Source organism: Puma concolor, chromosome D2, assembly GCF_028749965.1.
Source record: "Puma concolor isolate L17-30 chromosome D2, mPumCon1.1.hap2, whole genome shotgun sequence".
NCBI lineage: Eukaryota > Metazoa > Chordata > Mammalia > Carnivora > Felidae > Puma > Puma concolor.
In genome coordinates, this window is record NC_141677.1 from 65675727 (window position 1) to 65694173 (window position 18447).

At 40.8% G+C, this 18447-nt stretch overlaps 1 protein-coding gene across 6 annotated transcripts in view; it reads right to left on the reverse strand.

Annotated features, from left to right (window-relative positions):
• Positions 1 to 18447, reverse strand: part of SORCS1 (sortilin related VPS10 domain containing receptor 1) — a 550691-nt gene that overhangs the window by 120172 nt on the left and 412072 nt on the right. For all 6 annotated transcript variants that reach the window (XM_086680819.1, XM_086680821.1, XM_086680820.1 and 3 more), the window contains exons 13-17: positions 17852 to 17943; positions 16221 to 16328; positions 14628 to 14745; positions 12655 to 12785; positions 9448 to 9561 (exon numbers count right to left, since the gene is read on the reverse strand). In XM_086680819.1, coding sequence (XP_086536945.1) covers positions 9448 to 9561; positions 12655 to 12785; positions 14628 to 14745; positions 16221 to 16328; positions 17852 to 17943 — 563 coding nt within the window. The remainder of the gene's footprint in view (positions 1 to 9447; positions 9562 to 12654; positions 12786 to 14627; positions 14746 to 16220; positions 16329 to 17851; positions 17944 to 18447) is intronic.

An 18447-nucleotide genomic window follows, 5' to 3' on the forward strand; every position in this document is an offset into this window, starting at 1 on the left:
TGAATAATGCATTTAATATGTTATTAAATGGGGCTGCTACCTCCATAATAACAAGGCAACTTATGATTATGTTGGACCTAAGCTCTGAATATTACTGGGATGCATTTAGTTGGTAAAGCATTCTTCAATCCGCCAAGAAGAAAAGTGCTTTGTAATGGCAAGGGAGTCTTTGTACAATTACTGAAAAGGAAACATTCTGCAAATGTGCCTTTGATATTACCGACCGCTCATCAGTAGATAGTGTCTTATTACTTCAACAGCCCCGACTTCAACCATTCTCTTCCTTCCCACCTTGAAACCCCTTTGTCACCTTTTCCTTTTTACCCTTACCTCCTTTGATTTTTCTTCGTTGCTGCCTGCCAGTCTTAAAACAGATGAAGGCCATAGCTTTTCACTGAGAGTAAAACTGGAAAAAAAGCCATGAAAGTCCTCATTTTCTGTGATTTTACTATTTCGTAGTTTTTTTTTTCTTGCGATTTTAGGGTGGTGGTAGAATATGGATGTTTATGACTATTCCCTGTATGTTAAGGTGACACTGTAGTCTTGCTCAGTAGACTGCAACTCTGTGCTTTAGAATCACTTGCCGGCACTTTTAAAATAGGTGCCAAGACCCTGTTCCCAGGGGTCTTGATTTCATTGAGAATTGATTAAATTGCGATTTAACTGAGAATTCTGGGCATTAGGGTGGGTTTGTTTTTGTTTTAAGTTCCCCTGGTGATTCTTGTGTGCATCCAGAACTAAAGACCACTTCCCTGGGGTTAAAACTAGTGTTGCAGAACCAAAGTGCCTGAGTTTAAATCTGGGCACTTACTGTATGAACCTGGTCAGTTACCCAACCTTTCTCTAACGCTTGGACTCTCTGCCTGTCAATTAGGGAGGGATAATTACAGCATCTTTCTTTTCAATGACGTTCTTGAGAAGATTAAATAAGATACTGCATTCAAGAAGGCTTAGTTTAGACTCTGATGCCTTGTTAGGACTTAATAAATATTAAAATATCAATAGTTAGTTAAAAAGTTAGCATTTAAAGTATTAAACACGAACTTGCTATTACACAGCAAGTTTCCAGAAAACAGAAATTGCACTCTCGTGATCTTAAAATCCAATCGGACTATGTCAATTTCTTTCTTAGACTCATTCAAAACTTCCTGTAGGCTTGTTCATAAAGGATCCCACTGAAGTTTTAAGTGCAGTCCCCAATCTATCCTCAGGGGACTTTTGTAGCTTCAGCCCTTTTCCAATGTGCTTCTTGAGCCCAGGCCACGCTGAAGGCTACATGCCTTCTTTCTCCCTGTGCTCTTCCTTCTTCCTGGGCTGCTCTTTCCTCCTGTCAAGCTTTCACTCATTCTGTAAAAATCAGCTTAGAGATCATGTCTCTCTGTGGTGTTGTCTCTTGCCTTTTAAAGGGTAGTCATCACACGTCATGACCAAGGCAGAGTTGTAACTGTAGGTCTTCTTATAGTCTAGGCAAGGCTTATGGTCACTGAGCTATGGTATCCCTCGTTTGTGCTCACAATGAGATTTTAAATGATTTATTTTCTTGGATCTTACTATGTGCCTTTGCTTTCAAGGGAAAACTGCCTTGTTACAACACTCAACAAAACAAAAGGCGGTGTGAGTCTTAGGGAGAAGGCAGCTAGCTGTGAGTACAGTGCATGACTAAGACTTAAAATCTTCCTAGACTCATGTTCCCATGTTTCAACACAAAACCTATGTAGTAGCCTTAACATCAACATTCAGGAAGAATGGGGTTCTGTGACTGACTGAGCAGGTTTCTCCAAGTTTTTCCCCTTCAAAGGAACAGTTTTCAGGTAAGCAAGCTTGGGATTAGGAGACCAGGAGGAGGAGGCTAGCTGATGGAAAAAAAAAAACAAAAACAAAAAAACAAAACAACTTTCCTTGCACTCAGCAGTAATTTATTTTGACTAGTAAATGGAATGTGACTTTATTTTGAATGTCAACATGATGAAATGTTACATATGGCCCGGTTAAATGACTAAAAATCAAGAATCATGAGAATGACTCGTGGAATCCACGATCTGAGCCAATGAGTTGTACAACTAATTTATATAAAGAAATTTCCCCTTTTTTTGAGCACCTGGAGTTCTAGGAATCCTAATACTGAATCATTTCAAATTGGTCATGGACATGTCAGAGTCTGAAGGGATCTCAAATATCATAAAAGCGATACAGTTCCGAGTTCTCCAAGGTCACATGGGAAGCGATTAACAGCTCTGGGTCTCTAGACTAAGTTTACTGTCTCCTGCCACTGTGCAAGACAACCTGGATAAGAATCATTAATGCCAATACCACTGACATGGGCAAGAATAGCTATATGAGGACCTAGGTCTCCACACAGCGACATTCACCCTCTTCATTTCTCAACCCCAATGTCATCCCATAAAAATGTGGAAAACTATATCCTAGCAAGGTACGTACTCTAAAGAGTCAACTTCATGGCAACAAACAATTATTGAGTATCTGCTGTGAGACTGCACAGCTCTGCTAGACAACAGCTACACAGCCCCCTGTAGTGTTTAGTCTGTAAACTATGCAAGTGATCTCCTTTCTGTGGACTTTAAACACATGCACCACTTTTAGGACTGCTTATTCTCCATGGTGCACACTGACAAATCTTGCTGAGGAGATCACACTGAATATCAAAATCCCCTCCAAGCCCAGGAGTGGGGTCACTTGGGAGAAGACCACAGCCCTCAAAGCCCCTGGAAATAGTAACTCCAGGGCAATGGCAGGTTAGCCAGGGTCTAAGTGTTCTTATGGCTTATGTAGAAAGGAATATGTTTCTAGAAAGAATTTTTAAAACATTCCAAATGTGTGTTGATAGTATGGAGATTGCTATTCTGCTAGAATTTATGTGTGTGTGTGTGTGTGTGTGTGTGTGTATGTGTTTGTGTATTTGCCAGACACATTAAATGTTCTTACATAGATACTGAATTAATGTTAAAAATTAATGCTAAAAATCTATTTAGGCCCCTTGAGTAAATATCCTCATTGCATATATTAACAAACCAACCCTGAGGGACAGTAAGAACTATTATTGTACATTCTTTCAGAAGGGATTAATGGCTTCTCAAAAGAAGCTCCACAGACAGAAATTTCTATACACATACTTTTTTTTTTTTTTAACACATCTAGAAATATCTCTAGCTTAATAGCAAGAAGAAATCTGTCCCGTGAGAAGATTATCTTGGTTTCTTATAATAAACCAATCCAATGCCCACTTTATTTTATATTTACAGAATCTTTTACGGTTGGCATGAAACAAGCGATGTCCTAGTTAATTTAGCAACTTGAATTTGCAGCATGTTCCCTGGATCCAAAATCGTATAAACAAGATTTAACCATATAGAAGTACAACTAGAGACTGTGTTTGTGTATGTGTAAACTGAGATATTTATAGACACAGATGGAGAAACAAAAAGAAACAAATTTAGGGTAATTTCAGTACTAAAATGCAGGAAAATATACAAATGAATACTGATTTCATTCTATTTGAATAAAAGGAACTTGTTCACTAATCAGGTAAAGGTGTTATCTGCCTTGAGTGGCAGAGGGAAAGAGACATGTGTTTTGATGTCTAGTAATCCTGTAACTTTATGAGTGTATACAGGTGATTATTTGTTTTACAGATGAAAAAACAGGGGCTTAGATTAAACATGTCCTAGGTCACAGTAGTTGATACTATTAAGTATCAAATAAATGCCTGGGGCTTTAGATACACCATGAAAGGATGTCTCCCTCTTTTTTTCCTTCACTCCAGAGGAGCCCTTAGATGCTGACTATCGGTGATAGGCATATGCATTTTGCAAAGTGACCATTATCTGCTAGGCATTGTGCTACATGCTTTTTATGTAGTGCTGCATTTAAGTCAAACCCCAAAAGCAAATAGCACAATCTTATAGGTTAAGAGGCTAAGGCTCAAAGAAAGGAAGCCACTTGCTAAGATAATAGTAAATGGCAGAAGTCATTTAAAACCCTTACTTGTTTCATTCTAAAATAACTCCCTTTTAGAACATCCCCATTACATTTCACTCTCTATCCATAATGCCTGAGGCCTTGGTCCAGCCTCCTGGCTTTCCATGGAATGGCTTGGGGAAGGTGTGAGGGCAAAGGATGAAAAGAGGCAGGGAGCTTACCATGAAGAACATGGTGGAACTTTGCTTACATGAGGTTCCATGATGTGAACCTTAGAAATCGGACACCACTGGACCAAGAACTAAGGACAGGTAACGCCAGCCACCCAAGGGACATTTTGCACCCATTTCCACTCTTATTCCAATTATCTTTTCTCAGATGTAGCTAATTGCTAAAACAAAAATTGTTCATGTTTCTACAGTGAAGCTGATAAAAATGTTGGCATCTCCTAAAAATACTAATTCTGTTAGGCATAATCATAACTGATCCTAGACTGTTTCCATCCTGGTGAAGTAAGCAAACCCGCGAACACTGCTATATATACAGGGTAATAAGCTGACTCTGAAGGCAACCATAACCATTTGTAAGGGTGAAGCAAAATAAAAGGAAGAGGAAGGTTTATCTGCATGCTTTAAACCAAACTCTCAGAAGGTGCTGCTAGGAGATTTCCTTGTCAAACCCGACTGACAAGGGGCAGTCATTCAGTAGACCCTTTCAGTTCAAGTTCTGACTGTGTGTCTGCACCGTGGGCTCTGCTGGAAGGGGTGCCGTGATGCGGGCAGGGCACCTGGCCAGTACAACTGATGGAGTTGTCTCTCTTACCCACAGGCTGCCCTTTCCCTTGTGATTCCTCTGTATTTCATGCCTGCCTGATGCCAACACGGAATCCAGACTGACAGAGCACGGGTGCCCATGGATAGCTAAGACCAACTTGGGAGAGGCTTAGGATGCACTGTGGCTCCTTGGTCTATCATCAACTTCCAGGCATTGGCATCATGTGACCCTTTCAGCCTGGTCATCTCTTATTCGTTTTGCCTGAAGTGACCTTCCTCACCTAGTGAACTTGGGAAATCCCACTCGGCCTTCCTCTCAGCGTTCCCTTAGATAAGCCATTGGCATTTTTATTTTAAAAGAAGAGGACAGTTAATACAAATGAATCTCTAACATGTGGGACTCCTGGTAGTGTGTGAGCAGGAAGCTAGTGTCTTAACCCATATGGGGCAATATTTGGCATGGACTTGGCAATATTAGACCTGGATCTGCAGGTCTAAGAAGCAAGCAGTTGGCTGAATGGGATTTGCTTCACAAGTCAGCAGAAACACTTCCAATTGCCAAAAGAGAATCTAATTATCTTTGGGTATTTTTATAACAATTATTACGGTACGAGCTTTTTAATTCCAACACTGACTATAGTGGCAGAAAATAGAAAATAACCCAAATGTCCATGAAAAGGCATGGTGAAACAATACCAGGTACTTTAATACTCTGGAATTAAAAGAAATTATATGGAAGGGAGACCTATATATTCTGTCTTGGAAAGTTGTTTAAGATCTACCTCTGAATGAAAAGGAAAAACAGAATAATAATATATCTAATAGGAAATGACATATAAGAACAACCTCTCAAATGAACTTTGTACATTCTTTCTTGGCATACTTATTTGCTGGCAAATGCAAAGTGTTCAGAAGCATGAATACCAAACAGATCACAGTTGTGTCGGAAAAGGGGGCAGGAGAGGGGTGACGATCTGAATTGTTTTTTTAAACACAGAAAAACATATGTATATATTTCTTTTGCAATTAAATACTTTTAAGTGAAAAGCTAAATTGTTAATGGCGGCCCTGTAGTGGCTTACATCAAATACTGAATCTGTGTTTATAAATTCCAGTGACTCAACACAAAGCCAGGACAGTTCCAAGGTGAGGGGCTGGAGGGACATTTCATTCTTTTTCAATTTCATCTATTCTTTACCACTTGCCAACTTCTGAGCTGGCTCCAGATACAGCAAATGGGAATTTGATGGGAGGAGGCTTTCTACGAAGATGATTTCAGGCACCTGCTCCAGCTAAGGATCTTCTTGTTCTTAATGCAGAATGTACAGACAGCCAATACGCCAATCAGCAGGGTGACTATTCATACCCTTCCTCCTGACTGTAGCCCACAGGGCCCTGTGAGAGTGGTCACTCCTCCACCTGAGAGCACCTTGCTTTTGAGAGCAAGATGCTTATGGTACAAGCCGATGGCTGGCATTTATCACATCTCCTCTTTACACAAGCCCACTCGCTGATGTGGATGCTTTTCTGGAGAAACTGCATGGAACAGAGGAAACTGGTAGATGTGGTAACTTTTTTTTTTTTATTTTTTTAACCTTTATTTATTTTTGAGACAGAGACAGAGCATGAACGGGGGAGGGGCAGAGAGAGAGCGAGACACAGAATCGGAAGCAGGCTCCAGGCTCTGAGCCATCAGCCCAGAGCCCGACGCGGGGCTCGAACTCACGGACCGCGAGATCGTGACCTGGCTGAAGTCGGACGCTTAACCGACTGAGCCACCCAGGCGCCCTGGTAGATGTGGTAACTTAACAAAAATCTTTTTGGGTCAGATGCTATCATGCAATACTCACGTGAACAAAGCTCTGAGAGAGCAGGTGAGTTGTAGGCAGTAATGTCTGTGATTCTGTGATTAATAAACACAACTGCATTGACTAACATTTATATACCTGGACACTTACTGCTGAGTAACATTTTTAATTGAAATTTTAATTTTATAAGATACAGATGAAAAATACTATTGAACAGACTCTTTATTATGATTCAATCATCTCTGATGTTTTCTTTGATAGGGGTCAGGGTTTATTTGAATTTTATATACGAACTTTACCAAAGAGAGGGTGCAACCTATTTAGGGATAGCCTAAAATGTGTGTGTGTGTGTGTGTGTGTGTGTGTGTGTGTGTGTGTGTGTGTGTATTCTCAATAACCTGAAGAGGGAGGGTCATCGCCTACACTTAGTCTTATTCCAGTGACTTGAATAGTGTCTGGAACAATATAGACCCTGTGTACTGGGACCTCCCCTCATCGATACCAAAGGGAAAATGATATAACTTCCTTGACTGAGTCAGTGAGAAAAAAATCAATTCTGAAATTAGCTTTAGGGGTTTCCAATGCCCTTTACAATGTCTAAACATGCTGGTACATGCACGTAATAAAACTCTCTTCTTGGGCGTTCCTTCACTGGTAAGTGTGGATATGTCAGCAGCCCTCTGCAGTTTTCCACGCTGTGCACGCTGACGGCCTCACTGACCCCCTGCTGTAAAAATGTCATTTCTATTTTCCTCAGGTTTTATGCTATGCTTCGAATAAATCACAGCTTATCCCTGTTTTCCAAAGTTCTAGGAATCCCTAACATCAGAGATAAGGGTATCTGAGGGTACAAGTCCGTGTTGTTTCCTTCCTTTAAAGGAAAAATGTAGGCTGTTTTGGTAATTCTTGTTCTTAATTAAAACACGTTGTTACAATCTCAAATACGGAAGTGCTCAAATGGAAATGTGGAAGTCCTCACCTGTGTACTGCAGCTGGCATGAGAGGAGAAGAGGAACTTTCACGTGGATCTGGCCCTGCTGGTGAGGCATCCCTCTCCCTCCCTCTCCCTCCCTCCCTCCCTCTCTTTTTCACATTTTAAGATCAGGATATTCAAACATGCACACGTGAGATGAAAGAGTATAATGAATAGCCATGCCCTCCATTAACTCACTTACAAAAATTTTCAATACCTATCTGTTTTTTAACATTTTATAACAAATTTCGGGATACCTGGGTGGCTCAGTGGGTTAAGCATCTGACTCTTGATTTCGGCTCAGGTCACGATCTCATGGTTTGTGAGATTGAGACCCGCTTCAGGCTCTGTGCTGACAGCGTGGAACCTGCTTGGGATTCTCTCTCTCTCTCTCTCTCTCTCTCTCATATCTCTGCCCTTCCCTTGCTTGCACTCTCTATCTCTATCTCTCTCAAGATAAATAAAGTTAAAAAAAAAATGTCACACATCATATATCCTTAAAGCATAAGGTTTCTTTTTTCTAAGTCAAACCAAAATACCATTGTCACACCTAAATAAGTAACTATATTTAGTTAACACAATAAAAGTAATAAGAATATTTATATTTAGAAATAATCTAATACCACCTTGATAGTTAATTTTATGCCTCAATTTGACTGGGCTATGGGGTGCTCAGATATTTGGTCAAATATTGTTGTGGGTGTTTCCGTGAGGGCTGTTTTTGATGAGATTAACATTTTAAATAGTAGGTAGAGTAAAGCAGGTTGCTCTCCCAATGTGGGGAGGCCTTGTCCAATCAAGTAAAGGCCTGAATAGAACAAAAAGGTTGACCTTTTCCTGAGTAAGAGGGAATTCTTCCTGCCTGCCTTCAAACTGGAAATTGGCTTTTTTTTTCTGCCTTCACATTCAGGCTGAAACACTGGCTTCTCCTGGGTTTTGAGCCTTCTGGCCTTTAGTAGCAGCTACACCATTGGCTTCCCTGTTCTCATGCTTTCAGACTTGGACTCAAACAAACCATCAGCTCTTGTCAGTGTCCAGCTTGCAAAGTCACCTTGCAGATCTTGGGGACTTAGACTTGCGATCCAATTCCTACACACACACACACACACACACGTACATATATGTACATGTATATACATGTGTATATATATAGATGCATATATATATATGTATGTAATTTCCTATTTGTTCTGTTTCTCTGTCCCTGATGAATATATCACCTTATCACCAGTCCATATTCAATTTCTCCAAATGGCTGAAAGATGTTTTTATACATAATGTTTGGAGTAGAATCCAAATAAGTTCTGTATACTATTTTTAAAGTCTATACACATCAACTACACTTGTGGAAAAGTCATGAAATATTTTCTTTTATGGTATTTCTTAGATGATATTGGATAAGCCCCACAACACAGAACATTAAACACGAACTTTTAGAAGGTAATTCCAGATTTACAAAGATCAGGATGCATGCCTTAAATGTGTCAAGACTGGACACAGAAAGAAAAGGAAACACACTTCCACGAACAGCTTTATACTTGTGATAAGTCACTGAGCTTCTTTGTTCGCTCTATGTTCCACATCGATAAAACAGGAAGTGCACCTGTGAAATATTTACTTGGCCTTCTTCACAGAGATGCAATGAGAGTAAAGGGTAGTTTCACAGAAATAGTTCTGAAATGAAGTATCATAAAATGAAGAAACTTATTATAATCATCATCATCTTCTCCATCCAAGGAACCCATTTTTTTCTTTATTTGCAAGTAGGGTCTCATTCTCAGATGAAATTTGTACTATTCACACAAATCTGTGCCACATTACTAAAAGGACGAAAAACAAATAAATCGTGCTGTAAAGCAAAAGCCCTGGTCTTCAAGCAGGAGTAATTCTGCACGTTTCACACAGGCTGAAAAACAGCAGAGATTGACCTCTCAAGGTCATCACTTCAGAAACTCACCCGGTACTGTTGAGATAACTCTGTCCTAAGCTGCAATCCTTTGACAGAGAAGACGGATTGAACCAAAATGCTGGCAGACACTGACCATTGCTGTGTCGCTCATAACCGTAGTCACTGTGGGGGGGAAGGGCCAAAAGAAACCTGTCAGCAGGTGGCAAAATTACTGAGAATGGTTTCATGGTAGTCCACGGCCAACTTCTACTCTAGCCAAGTGGTCAACAAACAAGAGTTCACCAAATCAATACCTTTCCAAAAATGGAAGTGTTTTTCCCCTGTGGAATATCTGTCAATTACCCAGGCTAATGCCGGAAGAGATAACTTGAAAGCAACAGAGATGCTTGTGTAGAGATGAAGACTCAATGACCAATAGTTCCAATTAAACGGCTTTAAGCTGAGAGAGCAGATTATGTTCTCATTAGGAGAATACACAACACTGATGGTGGCTGGGCCCCAAGATAGCTACAAAGAGAAAACACACAGTGGTGGGAGCTCAACCCTCAGTGTCAACATCACTGACACAAACACAGCCACATGTGGTACGATTCCCATTACTGGTGATGTCTTTGGGGTGCTTTTCCAAGACATCTGGATCTACCAAGTAGAACTGAGCCAGGTCTCTCTGTGCACAAGCCATATGCTTCAAAGTCACAGCAGAAAAGGAAATGTCCTTCAGGAATGTCATGAGCATTTCTCTGAGGAAAATTTTGTCCTAGTCAGTTAGCATTGTCAGTAGAGACTGACAGCTTGAAAGCCTCTCTCTTGCTTGGCAAGAGTCAAAGATTTTTCTCCCAGCCTCCTCTGTTTCTTGGTTCCAGAGCCCTCTGTGTGGCCTGATATCCTTGGCTTCTGGAGGATGAACTTGGGCACAGAGATTGACAACAAATTGACCTCCACATGCACAGACAAATCACAGGCAGTCACTAGCAAGCATTAGTATGAATCGGCCCATCTGTGTGATGGAGGTGAGATGTTGGCACACAAGGGTCGGGAAGGGAGAAACAGGCTTAGCCATGGGGCCTGTCACCAGGCAGCTGGCACTTAGAATCCTGCACATATCAGCTGGATTTGGTGCTGGTTCAACACAGCATGGAGAGGAAGACTTCAGAAATGCTGCCTGCAGGATACCCGGTGTTCATTTCAGGGAATTATTTTACAAGTGCTGGGGATGGCAGGCAAGGTCATCTGGGGGAACGTCCAGGGGAGAGCCAAGACGAGAGGGAACATTTAGTGACAACCACCTTTTATTACGCTATAGGCAAGTGGACTCATTGAGGCTTTGGCTACTGGTAGAAACTCAACAAAGTCATGGTGAGTCTTCCAAAATATTTTTAGAAATCATTCAGTAACAAAACCCCCTTTTTTTTTTGACCAGAAAACCTTGCAATGGCCTCGTTTATGATTCATTGACCACTTCTCAGAATACATTTCAGTTAGAGGTAGATTCCAGTCACAGATGAATATAAGAATTGGGCCAACACTGTAGGGGAGGCAGAGATATGGGAAGGGCAAAGCCTAATTGCCTTCCTTACCCTGTGTTCCTTTTACTCTAGATTAGCTTAAAATGGAAGAAGAAAAACAACACATGACAATAACAAAAGACTCATTTACTGTGGAACCTTGTGGAAAAGACTGCCCCAAAACCCACACTTCCAGGAGACATCAGGGAATCAAGACATCTCATCTCATTTTTTCTCTTTGGTTTTCTACTAGAATACATTTGCTCTTTACAAAGGAATGACTATTTGGTAAGGCCAAAGCTAAATGACTAAGATAAAATGTCATCCTTTACAAATCCTCTTTGAATAGAGGGGATAAGGGAGAAACAGTTGGAAAGAAGGATGGGATAAATGACTTTAAAATTCCATGGAAGTTTTCCTTATGAATGCATTTCAGGGTGTCAGTCCTGAAAGGTAGGGCAGGAAAAATATATTTTTTATCATTGTAATAATGTTGCACTGGCTGCAATGGAAGTTACAGCTGGGGCAGAATTCCTTGTGAGCTCCAATGTAACTGAAGTTCTCTTGTCCTCTGGCTGAGCCCAAGAGATCTAGCACTGGCTCTTGGCTTGCCTTGTCTACCAAAAGAGGGAAACAGCCCTGGGTTATTGGTCTGAGACCTGGTGGCCAATTTTGGCAGGCCTGCACAGAACTATTCACTCAGAGGATGTTTCCAGAGGTCTACCATGAGAGAAGACTTCCATTTTCTAAGCTATAAGATGTGTATGTGCACAGTATCTCAGCCCAGCACTGATATTTTGACGGTCAGATAAGTGATCTATGATTGCTACATAGGTAGATATCCAATGTTAAAGGAATAACTTTGGTTCCTTATGCACGTCAAGTTTTAATCACTTAACATTGACATATATATTTAACAATTGTTTTCTCTAAACCGAAACATATAAATTTAAGGAAAAAGGAAAAAAAAGAAGAAAAAGGAACAGAAAATGAGATGGATATGATGAAGGGAGTTACCACCTACTCATCCTTAATAATTTCCAACCTCATTTGAATGCCAACACTGACCTGGAACAAAGTAAGGGCATTGCTGACAACACAGGCTAGCTTTCTGCTTATCAAATGCTTCAGGAAGAATGCTATCGTGCTCAAATATCTCAGTACTTTTCTGGTTTATACTAGCTTAATCCTGGTAAAGGGAGAGGTCTCCCATACCACCACGTCCACAGAGCCATAGACTGCCAATGGCCACTGAATCCTTGCCTTGAAATCAGAAAAGTCTTCCATAGCTTGCATACACAATTATCAGCTAACTAATCACTGACTGAAAACTCCCAGTGACAGCAAAGTTACTGCTTTATAAGCTCATTGTTCCACTACTAGGAACCTAGATTCTAGGAAGTTTTTACCTTGAGCACAAATATATCTGCTCTCTGAAAAGTCAACTTACTGTTTTCAGTGCTGTGGTCTGAAGCAACTCAAGGGGGGATCTGGTCTCCCTTTTTGTCCTGAGATCTAGCAAACATGTGGGGATAGCTATAAGACATCTTCTGAATCCTCTTTCAGTCCAAAGAAATTCCTAGTTTTTCATATACACATGCACATAACCAATAAATGTTGTCCTCCAAAGGTAATTTCATAAGAATACGAGGCTTGTCACTTAGCTCTGTATATGTCACTATTATTTCAAACCTCAGCTTTCATTAAGACTCACACAGATTTGATACACTGAGTATCAGTACAAGCTTACCAGTCAAAATCGGCCTCCGTGCAGACACAAGGTTCAGATTCCATAGCTCCTGCATATTTTCCTTGCATACACTTCCTCTCTGATTTTCGCTTCTTATATACCCTTTTTGCTCCCATGATGCATGCTTCCCCCTGTAAGGAGACAAGGATCTCACTCAGTTGGGCACATCACTTGGACCTTCCCTACTTCAATTCAGGACACTCAGAGAGATGTTCTCAAACCTTAGTGTAATGTGGACATAGGTCACCTACTTTGTACTAATGGCATTTTCTTTTTGATGTAGAGAACTCTGGTGTAGAATGCAACTATAAATGCAATCCTAAGAAGCAATGAGGGTGTGTCAAAAACCATCCTTCACTCCTGATGCATTCAGCAAACCTTTACCTGGCCAGGTTTGAGGTCCAGTGCTATGAGGGACACACAGATAGCCAAGACTCAGCTTATAACAAATGTATTGCCAAGAAATCTCTGGTAATTAAGTTTAATTCTTCTGTAATAAAAGATTTATGCATTTGGTCATTTATGAGCATATGAAAGAAGGGTATTCCTAAGAAGTATAAAGATCCATTTGTCCCAATTTATTATGCCTCTGCCCACACAGCTTTATGGCACTGATTTTATGTCCAACTACCAGACAAGTGAGAGAAGTAAACTCAGTATTTCTCCACAAAATAAATAAAAGCTTTGAATAGCATAGTGATTGCACATCTCAAAAGGGAAAGTAACAGCAATGTACGTAATACTTTTATTACTGAGTCTGCGAAGAGTATATGATGCTAATTGATGCAGCCCTTACTGTCAAACGCAGCTTTCTTTGTGTCTCAAGGACGGAAAAAAGTTTTGTCCAGGCTAGTATACACAGTGTTTCTTGAGCAAATTCACTTTAACTGGCTCCACGACACATCTATATGTAAATATATTACTTTGACCCTTGAACAACACAGGAGTGAGAGGTGCTGACCATCTCGCACAGTAAAAAATCCATATGTGACTTTTGACTCCCCCAAAACTTAATTATCAATAGCTTACTGTTGACTGAAAGCCTTACTGATTACATAAGTAGTTGAATAACACATCTTTTGTATGTTATGTGTATTATATGTGGTGTTCTTACAATAAAGTAAGCCAGAGAAAAGAAAATGTTATGAAGAAAATCGTAAGTAAGAGAAAAATACACTTAAAGCATTGTACTGTATTTACTGAAAAAAAGTCTGCTTGTCAGTGGACCAGCACATTTCAAACCCCTGTTGTTCAAGGGTCAAGTGTACTTAGTCTAGGTTTGGGGAGACGATGGGTTCCTCCCTGAGTATGGCGGTGGCTGTGCAGTGAGAACCTCTGCCATGTCCTCAGAGAGACCTGTAGAATGACTTCCACCTTGGGAAATCAACAGAAAAATGCTTTTGGCCAAGCATTCTGATACGAGCTGATCAGGGGAGGGACCAGAATGAAGGAAAGTTTCCTATTAATAATTCTGCCCCCTTGTACCGAGAGTACCTTTGGAGGCAAGAGGCACTACCCAATCCCAGGGAATCACAGGGCAACAGGAGAGGATTTTACTGGCACTGCTCACGGCGCATAATTTTATTATTTTACATCTCTGCATTGCTAGATAAAACTGAAGATCCTTTTGTCACCCCTGCCCCTACCCTGTAACCATATGACATGCTCAGATAAATTATGTTTGGATCTGCATGCTGAGTTGGTATTTCATTTTGAGTTGTAAGTCTAAGCCAAGCACATTTGAATTTTATCTCATTATCTCCTAGGACAATAAAGAAAAAAAAGAAATTACTTCACCACAAGCTATAAATGTTGAGTTTGCTCACCGCTGTGGAACACAAAACATGCAAGAAAGTGGTAGATGGGCACTGTAACCTAGAGAACCCCCTATTCCTACATTTTAATGGCCAGCTTTCCCCCAACATGACACATGCCTTCCACCCAGGACTTAACCTCAGCTGTCCTCGTCCTACCTGGCTGTGCAGCTGCCAGGGTCGGTAGTCCTCCTCGGCACACCGTCTATCAAAAATGGACTTGTAGTCCACCTTGACCAGCTGCCATTCGGAGCGGTGGCTGAAGTGTCCAAACACTCTACAGAGTTCAAATGATAAAAATAATCACAAGAGTAACAGGGCCCATAGCTAGCGTTTGCCGGGTGTTTGCTATGAACTTAGTATGATGCTAAACATGTTACATTGATCATATCAGTCAATCCTCAAAGCACATGTATGAGGAGGGTTACTATTATTGGCTCCCTATCACATCTGAGTAATTTCAGGCTCAGAGAGTATTGTTAATATGCAAAGAAACAACTAAGACCTGGCTGATTCAGAACACAGGGTGTCTGACTTAAAAACCCACTTCTGCGTATCGTACCACAAGAATGGTTGGTTGACAGAAAAGAAAAAAGAAAATAAGAAAAACATTACAAATGCTGCATTCTATGTGGTCCAAGATTACACTTGTAGGTTCTCTTGCTAATATACCTGGTTCCCATGGTTTCCATGCTATTTTACTTTCCCACCAGTCCCTAGGGAATGTGGTCAATGGGGCCAACTAGTTAGAACTGCTTCCTACACTGTGCACTCCACTCTCCTTATTCAGAGAAATTCGGGTATATAATGAGGCATTTGAATCACCAACCATAGATATCCGTGGATAAAAGCCACAAAGTAGCCTTTTCAGTCAGTGTTTTTTCATCCTAGTTTTGCAAATATGAAAACTGAATAAAGATAAATTATGGAACAAATTGCTAATTGAGCTATGTATACCAGGGGCAAAGGGTAGCTATTAGGCATATTAAATTTATGTTGATCTTTTCTATCATTAAAAAAGGGGAAGAAAAAATTAGAAAATGTACCAACTATTCACTATGATTTTTGATCACAAGGTCGACTACTTTAAAACCTTCTCTCTGTTTTCCATGTCTAATTTTCCAGGGGAAGAAAAAAAACTCACTGTTTCATATTTCAAATTCAAAGCTCATGTTTTGAAACCCTTAAGCAGGCAACTCATTAATCAAGTCTTTCACAAATTAATGATCGTCACTTTCCAGACAAGAATGAGTGCAAATGCAATTTCACAAGAACGGATTGTTCTCACAGTTTTCCTAATACGCCTCACAATTGGGTTAGGTAAAGAGCCAGGGAAAAATAAAATCCTTTGTGGGGTTTTGATCAAGCTCTGCGTTCTGCTTTAAAGTGAAATCATTCTTATATGCCTGTGATTTTCTATATATTGAGTTTATTATTAAAGTTTTAAATTTATAGTTTTATTTTCTGTTGAAATAATAATTTCTAATTTCCCTAAACCCATTCAGCATAGGAAAAAATAGACTGTGCCCTTGTGCTGCCAGTCCTCAGTATGGGTCTCCTAATTAGTAAAGAGCCAAGAAATTGGCCACGCCCACATTTTTCTTTCCCCTTTGTGAAGGAATCATGAAGTCAGGTGTACTGACCTTGCTAGTAATTTCAAATATAAGAGTAGCAAAGTGAATAGGCTTTGCTAAAAACAACATATTCCTGGATTTCTATTAAGACTAGAGGACATCATAGTTTTCCACTTACGTCATGATTAGAGTCTCTTCCCCAGGCTCGCCCAAAACCCCATCCACAAAGAGTGGAATAGATGTGAAACTGTATTTGCTCCAAGATCTCCCTTCATCAAAACTCAACCTAATGAAAGAAAAAAATAACAGGCATCAGATCTCAAGAGAAAAAAAAATCCTTTCAGAGGAAAAATACTATCAGCCAGGGAAGAATACATTTTATTTTATTTTTTATTTTTTATTTTTTTAACGTTTATTTATTTTTGAGACAGAGAAAGACAGAGCATGAACGGGGGAGGGGCAGAGAGAGAGGGAGACACAGAATCGGAAACAGGCTCCAGGCTCTGAGCCATCAGCCCAGAGCCTGACGCGGGGCTCGAACTCACGGACCGCGAGATCGTGACCTGGCTGAAGTCGGACGCTTAACCGACTGCGCCACCCAGGCGCCCCAAGAATACATTTTAAAAGTACTGGGGACACTGTCAAAGTGAGCCTTTTATGTGAATACGTACTCTTAATTACATCAGAAGGTAGAAATACAGTTAGCCAAGCGATTCGGGACCCAGATGTATTATAACAGCCATAAGGGGAGAGCTGCATGAAATCGGAATGATAATAAGTCTTTGATAGAATTTTTTTTTAATTTGGATATTTTATTAGATCTTAGATCTCAATGTGACTCTCTCCAAAACCTCAGTGCAATCTAGCAGCAAGTCTTACTGGTGATTCTGAAGAGCAATGGCCTTGTAAGACCTACTTAGATGGACTTGAACCAGCTGCCTCCAAGAGATCAAACCCTTGGTGGCTTCCGTCTTAACACTGTTTTGCATCCTGGCTGACTCCTTGAGTGAATGGGTACAGGACTGGCTCTTGCGAGTAAGAGAAGTCTGCAACTCTGAAGGTCACCCAGGATGTTTCCTTTGTTCTGTGTTTCCCTGAGGATGCCTTCCCCCACGCTAAGCCTCCATTTCTCTTATTTCCACAGTTTTCTCTTCAGTCTCCTAAGTAACTCACACCAGGCGGAAAATCAGGCTTTTGGTTTTGAACAAGCTTGCGCTGTGGAGAGAGCCCTTTTCAAAAACAGAGATGAAGGAGTCTACTAGAAACCATTCTGGAAGTTAGGCCTTAAATGTCCATCTGGGCAAGACCTACCGGTAGAGGTGCAGACTGGTAACCTCCTTCCCCCAATAGAATCAGGGGGAAATGAGATAGGGACAGATTTGCCCTGAACTGCTGATCTCTGTGCAGAACACACATAACGGACACACGTTAAGGCTCTCTTGACTTCTACCTATTTTACCTGACACACCACTGTACCTACAAGTGTGCTCAAAGAGTAAGGTACTGGGGAGGGCACTGTCATATTTGAAAACCATAATGCAGCTCTTCTCTCAGGGGTAGAATCTCGGTCTTTCTCAATATCCTTCCCTCCAGCCCCACCCCCACCTCCTTCCCTCCTTCTCTCTGTCTCCTTTCCTCCTCTTGTGAAACTGCTGGCGATGCCTTATTTTAATAGAGCAAAGGCATAAATGCTGTTCTAGTAGACTTTGACAGTTTATTGCAAACACCGTCACCAACTGATAGCCTGACTCCAACTGGTCTTAGCAGTATGGAACCATCGGGTGCATGACTCATGATCAGTGCCATTACCAGAGATGTCGAATCGGGAGAGACGTGTGCTTCATAGCAACCAGGACTCCACCTTGATCCAGATACAAAACGCTGTGCTCTTCTTCAAAGATCTGCAAGAGGAAAACATCCACATGGACACACACCCAGAGTTCAGAGAATTAGCCTTCATATGAGGAGGAAAAGTCCTTCCCATGATACACCAAGGTGTCCCCACCTCTTTGGAAAGACACCTATAAATAATGCTTCCCAAGGTGGGCTGCATATACCACTGGCACTGTACAAAATGATTTTAGGTGCACCACAAATGAACCTGAAGAATTAATAGTTATGTATTCATGCTTCTATTCCCATATTTTTATGGCAAGTTCTGTTGATTACCACTTAGGACCCACTTCTCAGAATGCAGGGTAACCATCATATTGTGTAACATCTTTGGATGGAAGAAGCCTTAGAGATACTTTACCCCAGCATTCTCGTTTCTACAGATGAGAAAACTAAGGTTTAGAGAGATGTGGGGACTTACCCAAGACCATGTGTGTAGTAATTCACGGGTCCGAGACCTGCGGAGTTATAGGGCCCTTTCCAGATGTAATTATTTCATGTTTTCCAAGTAT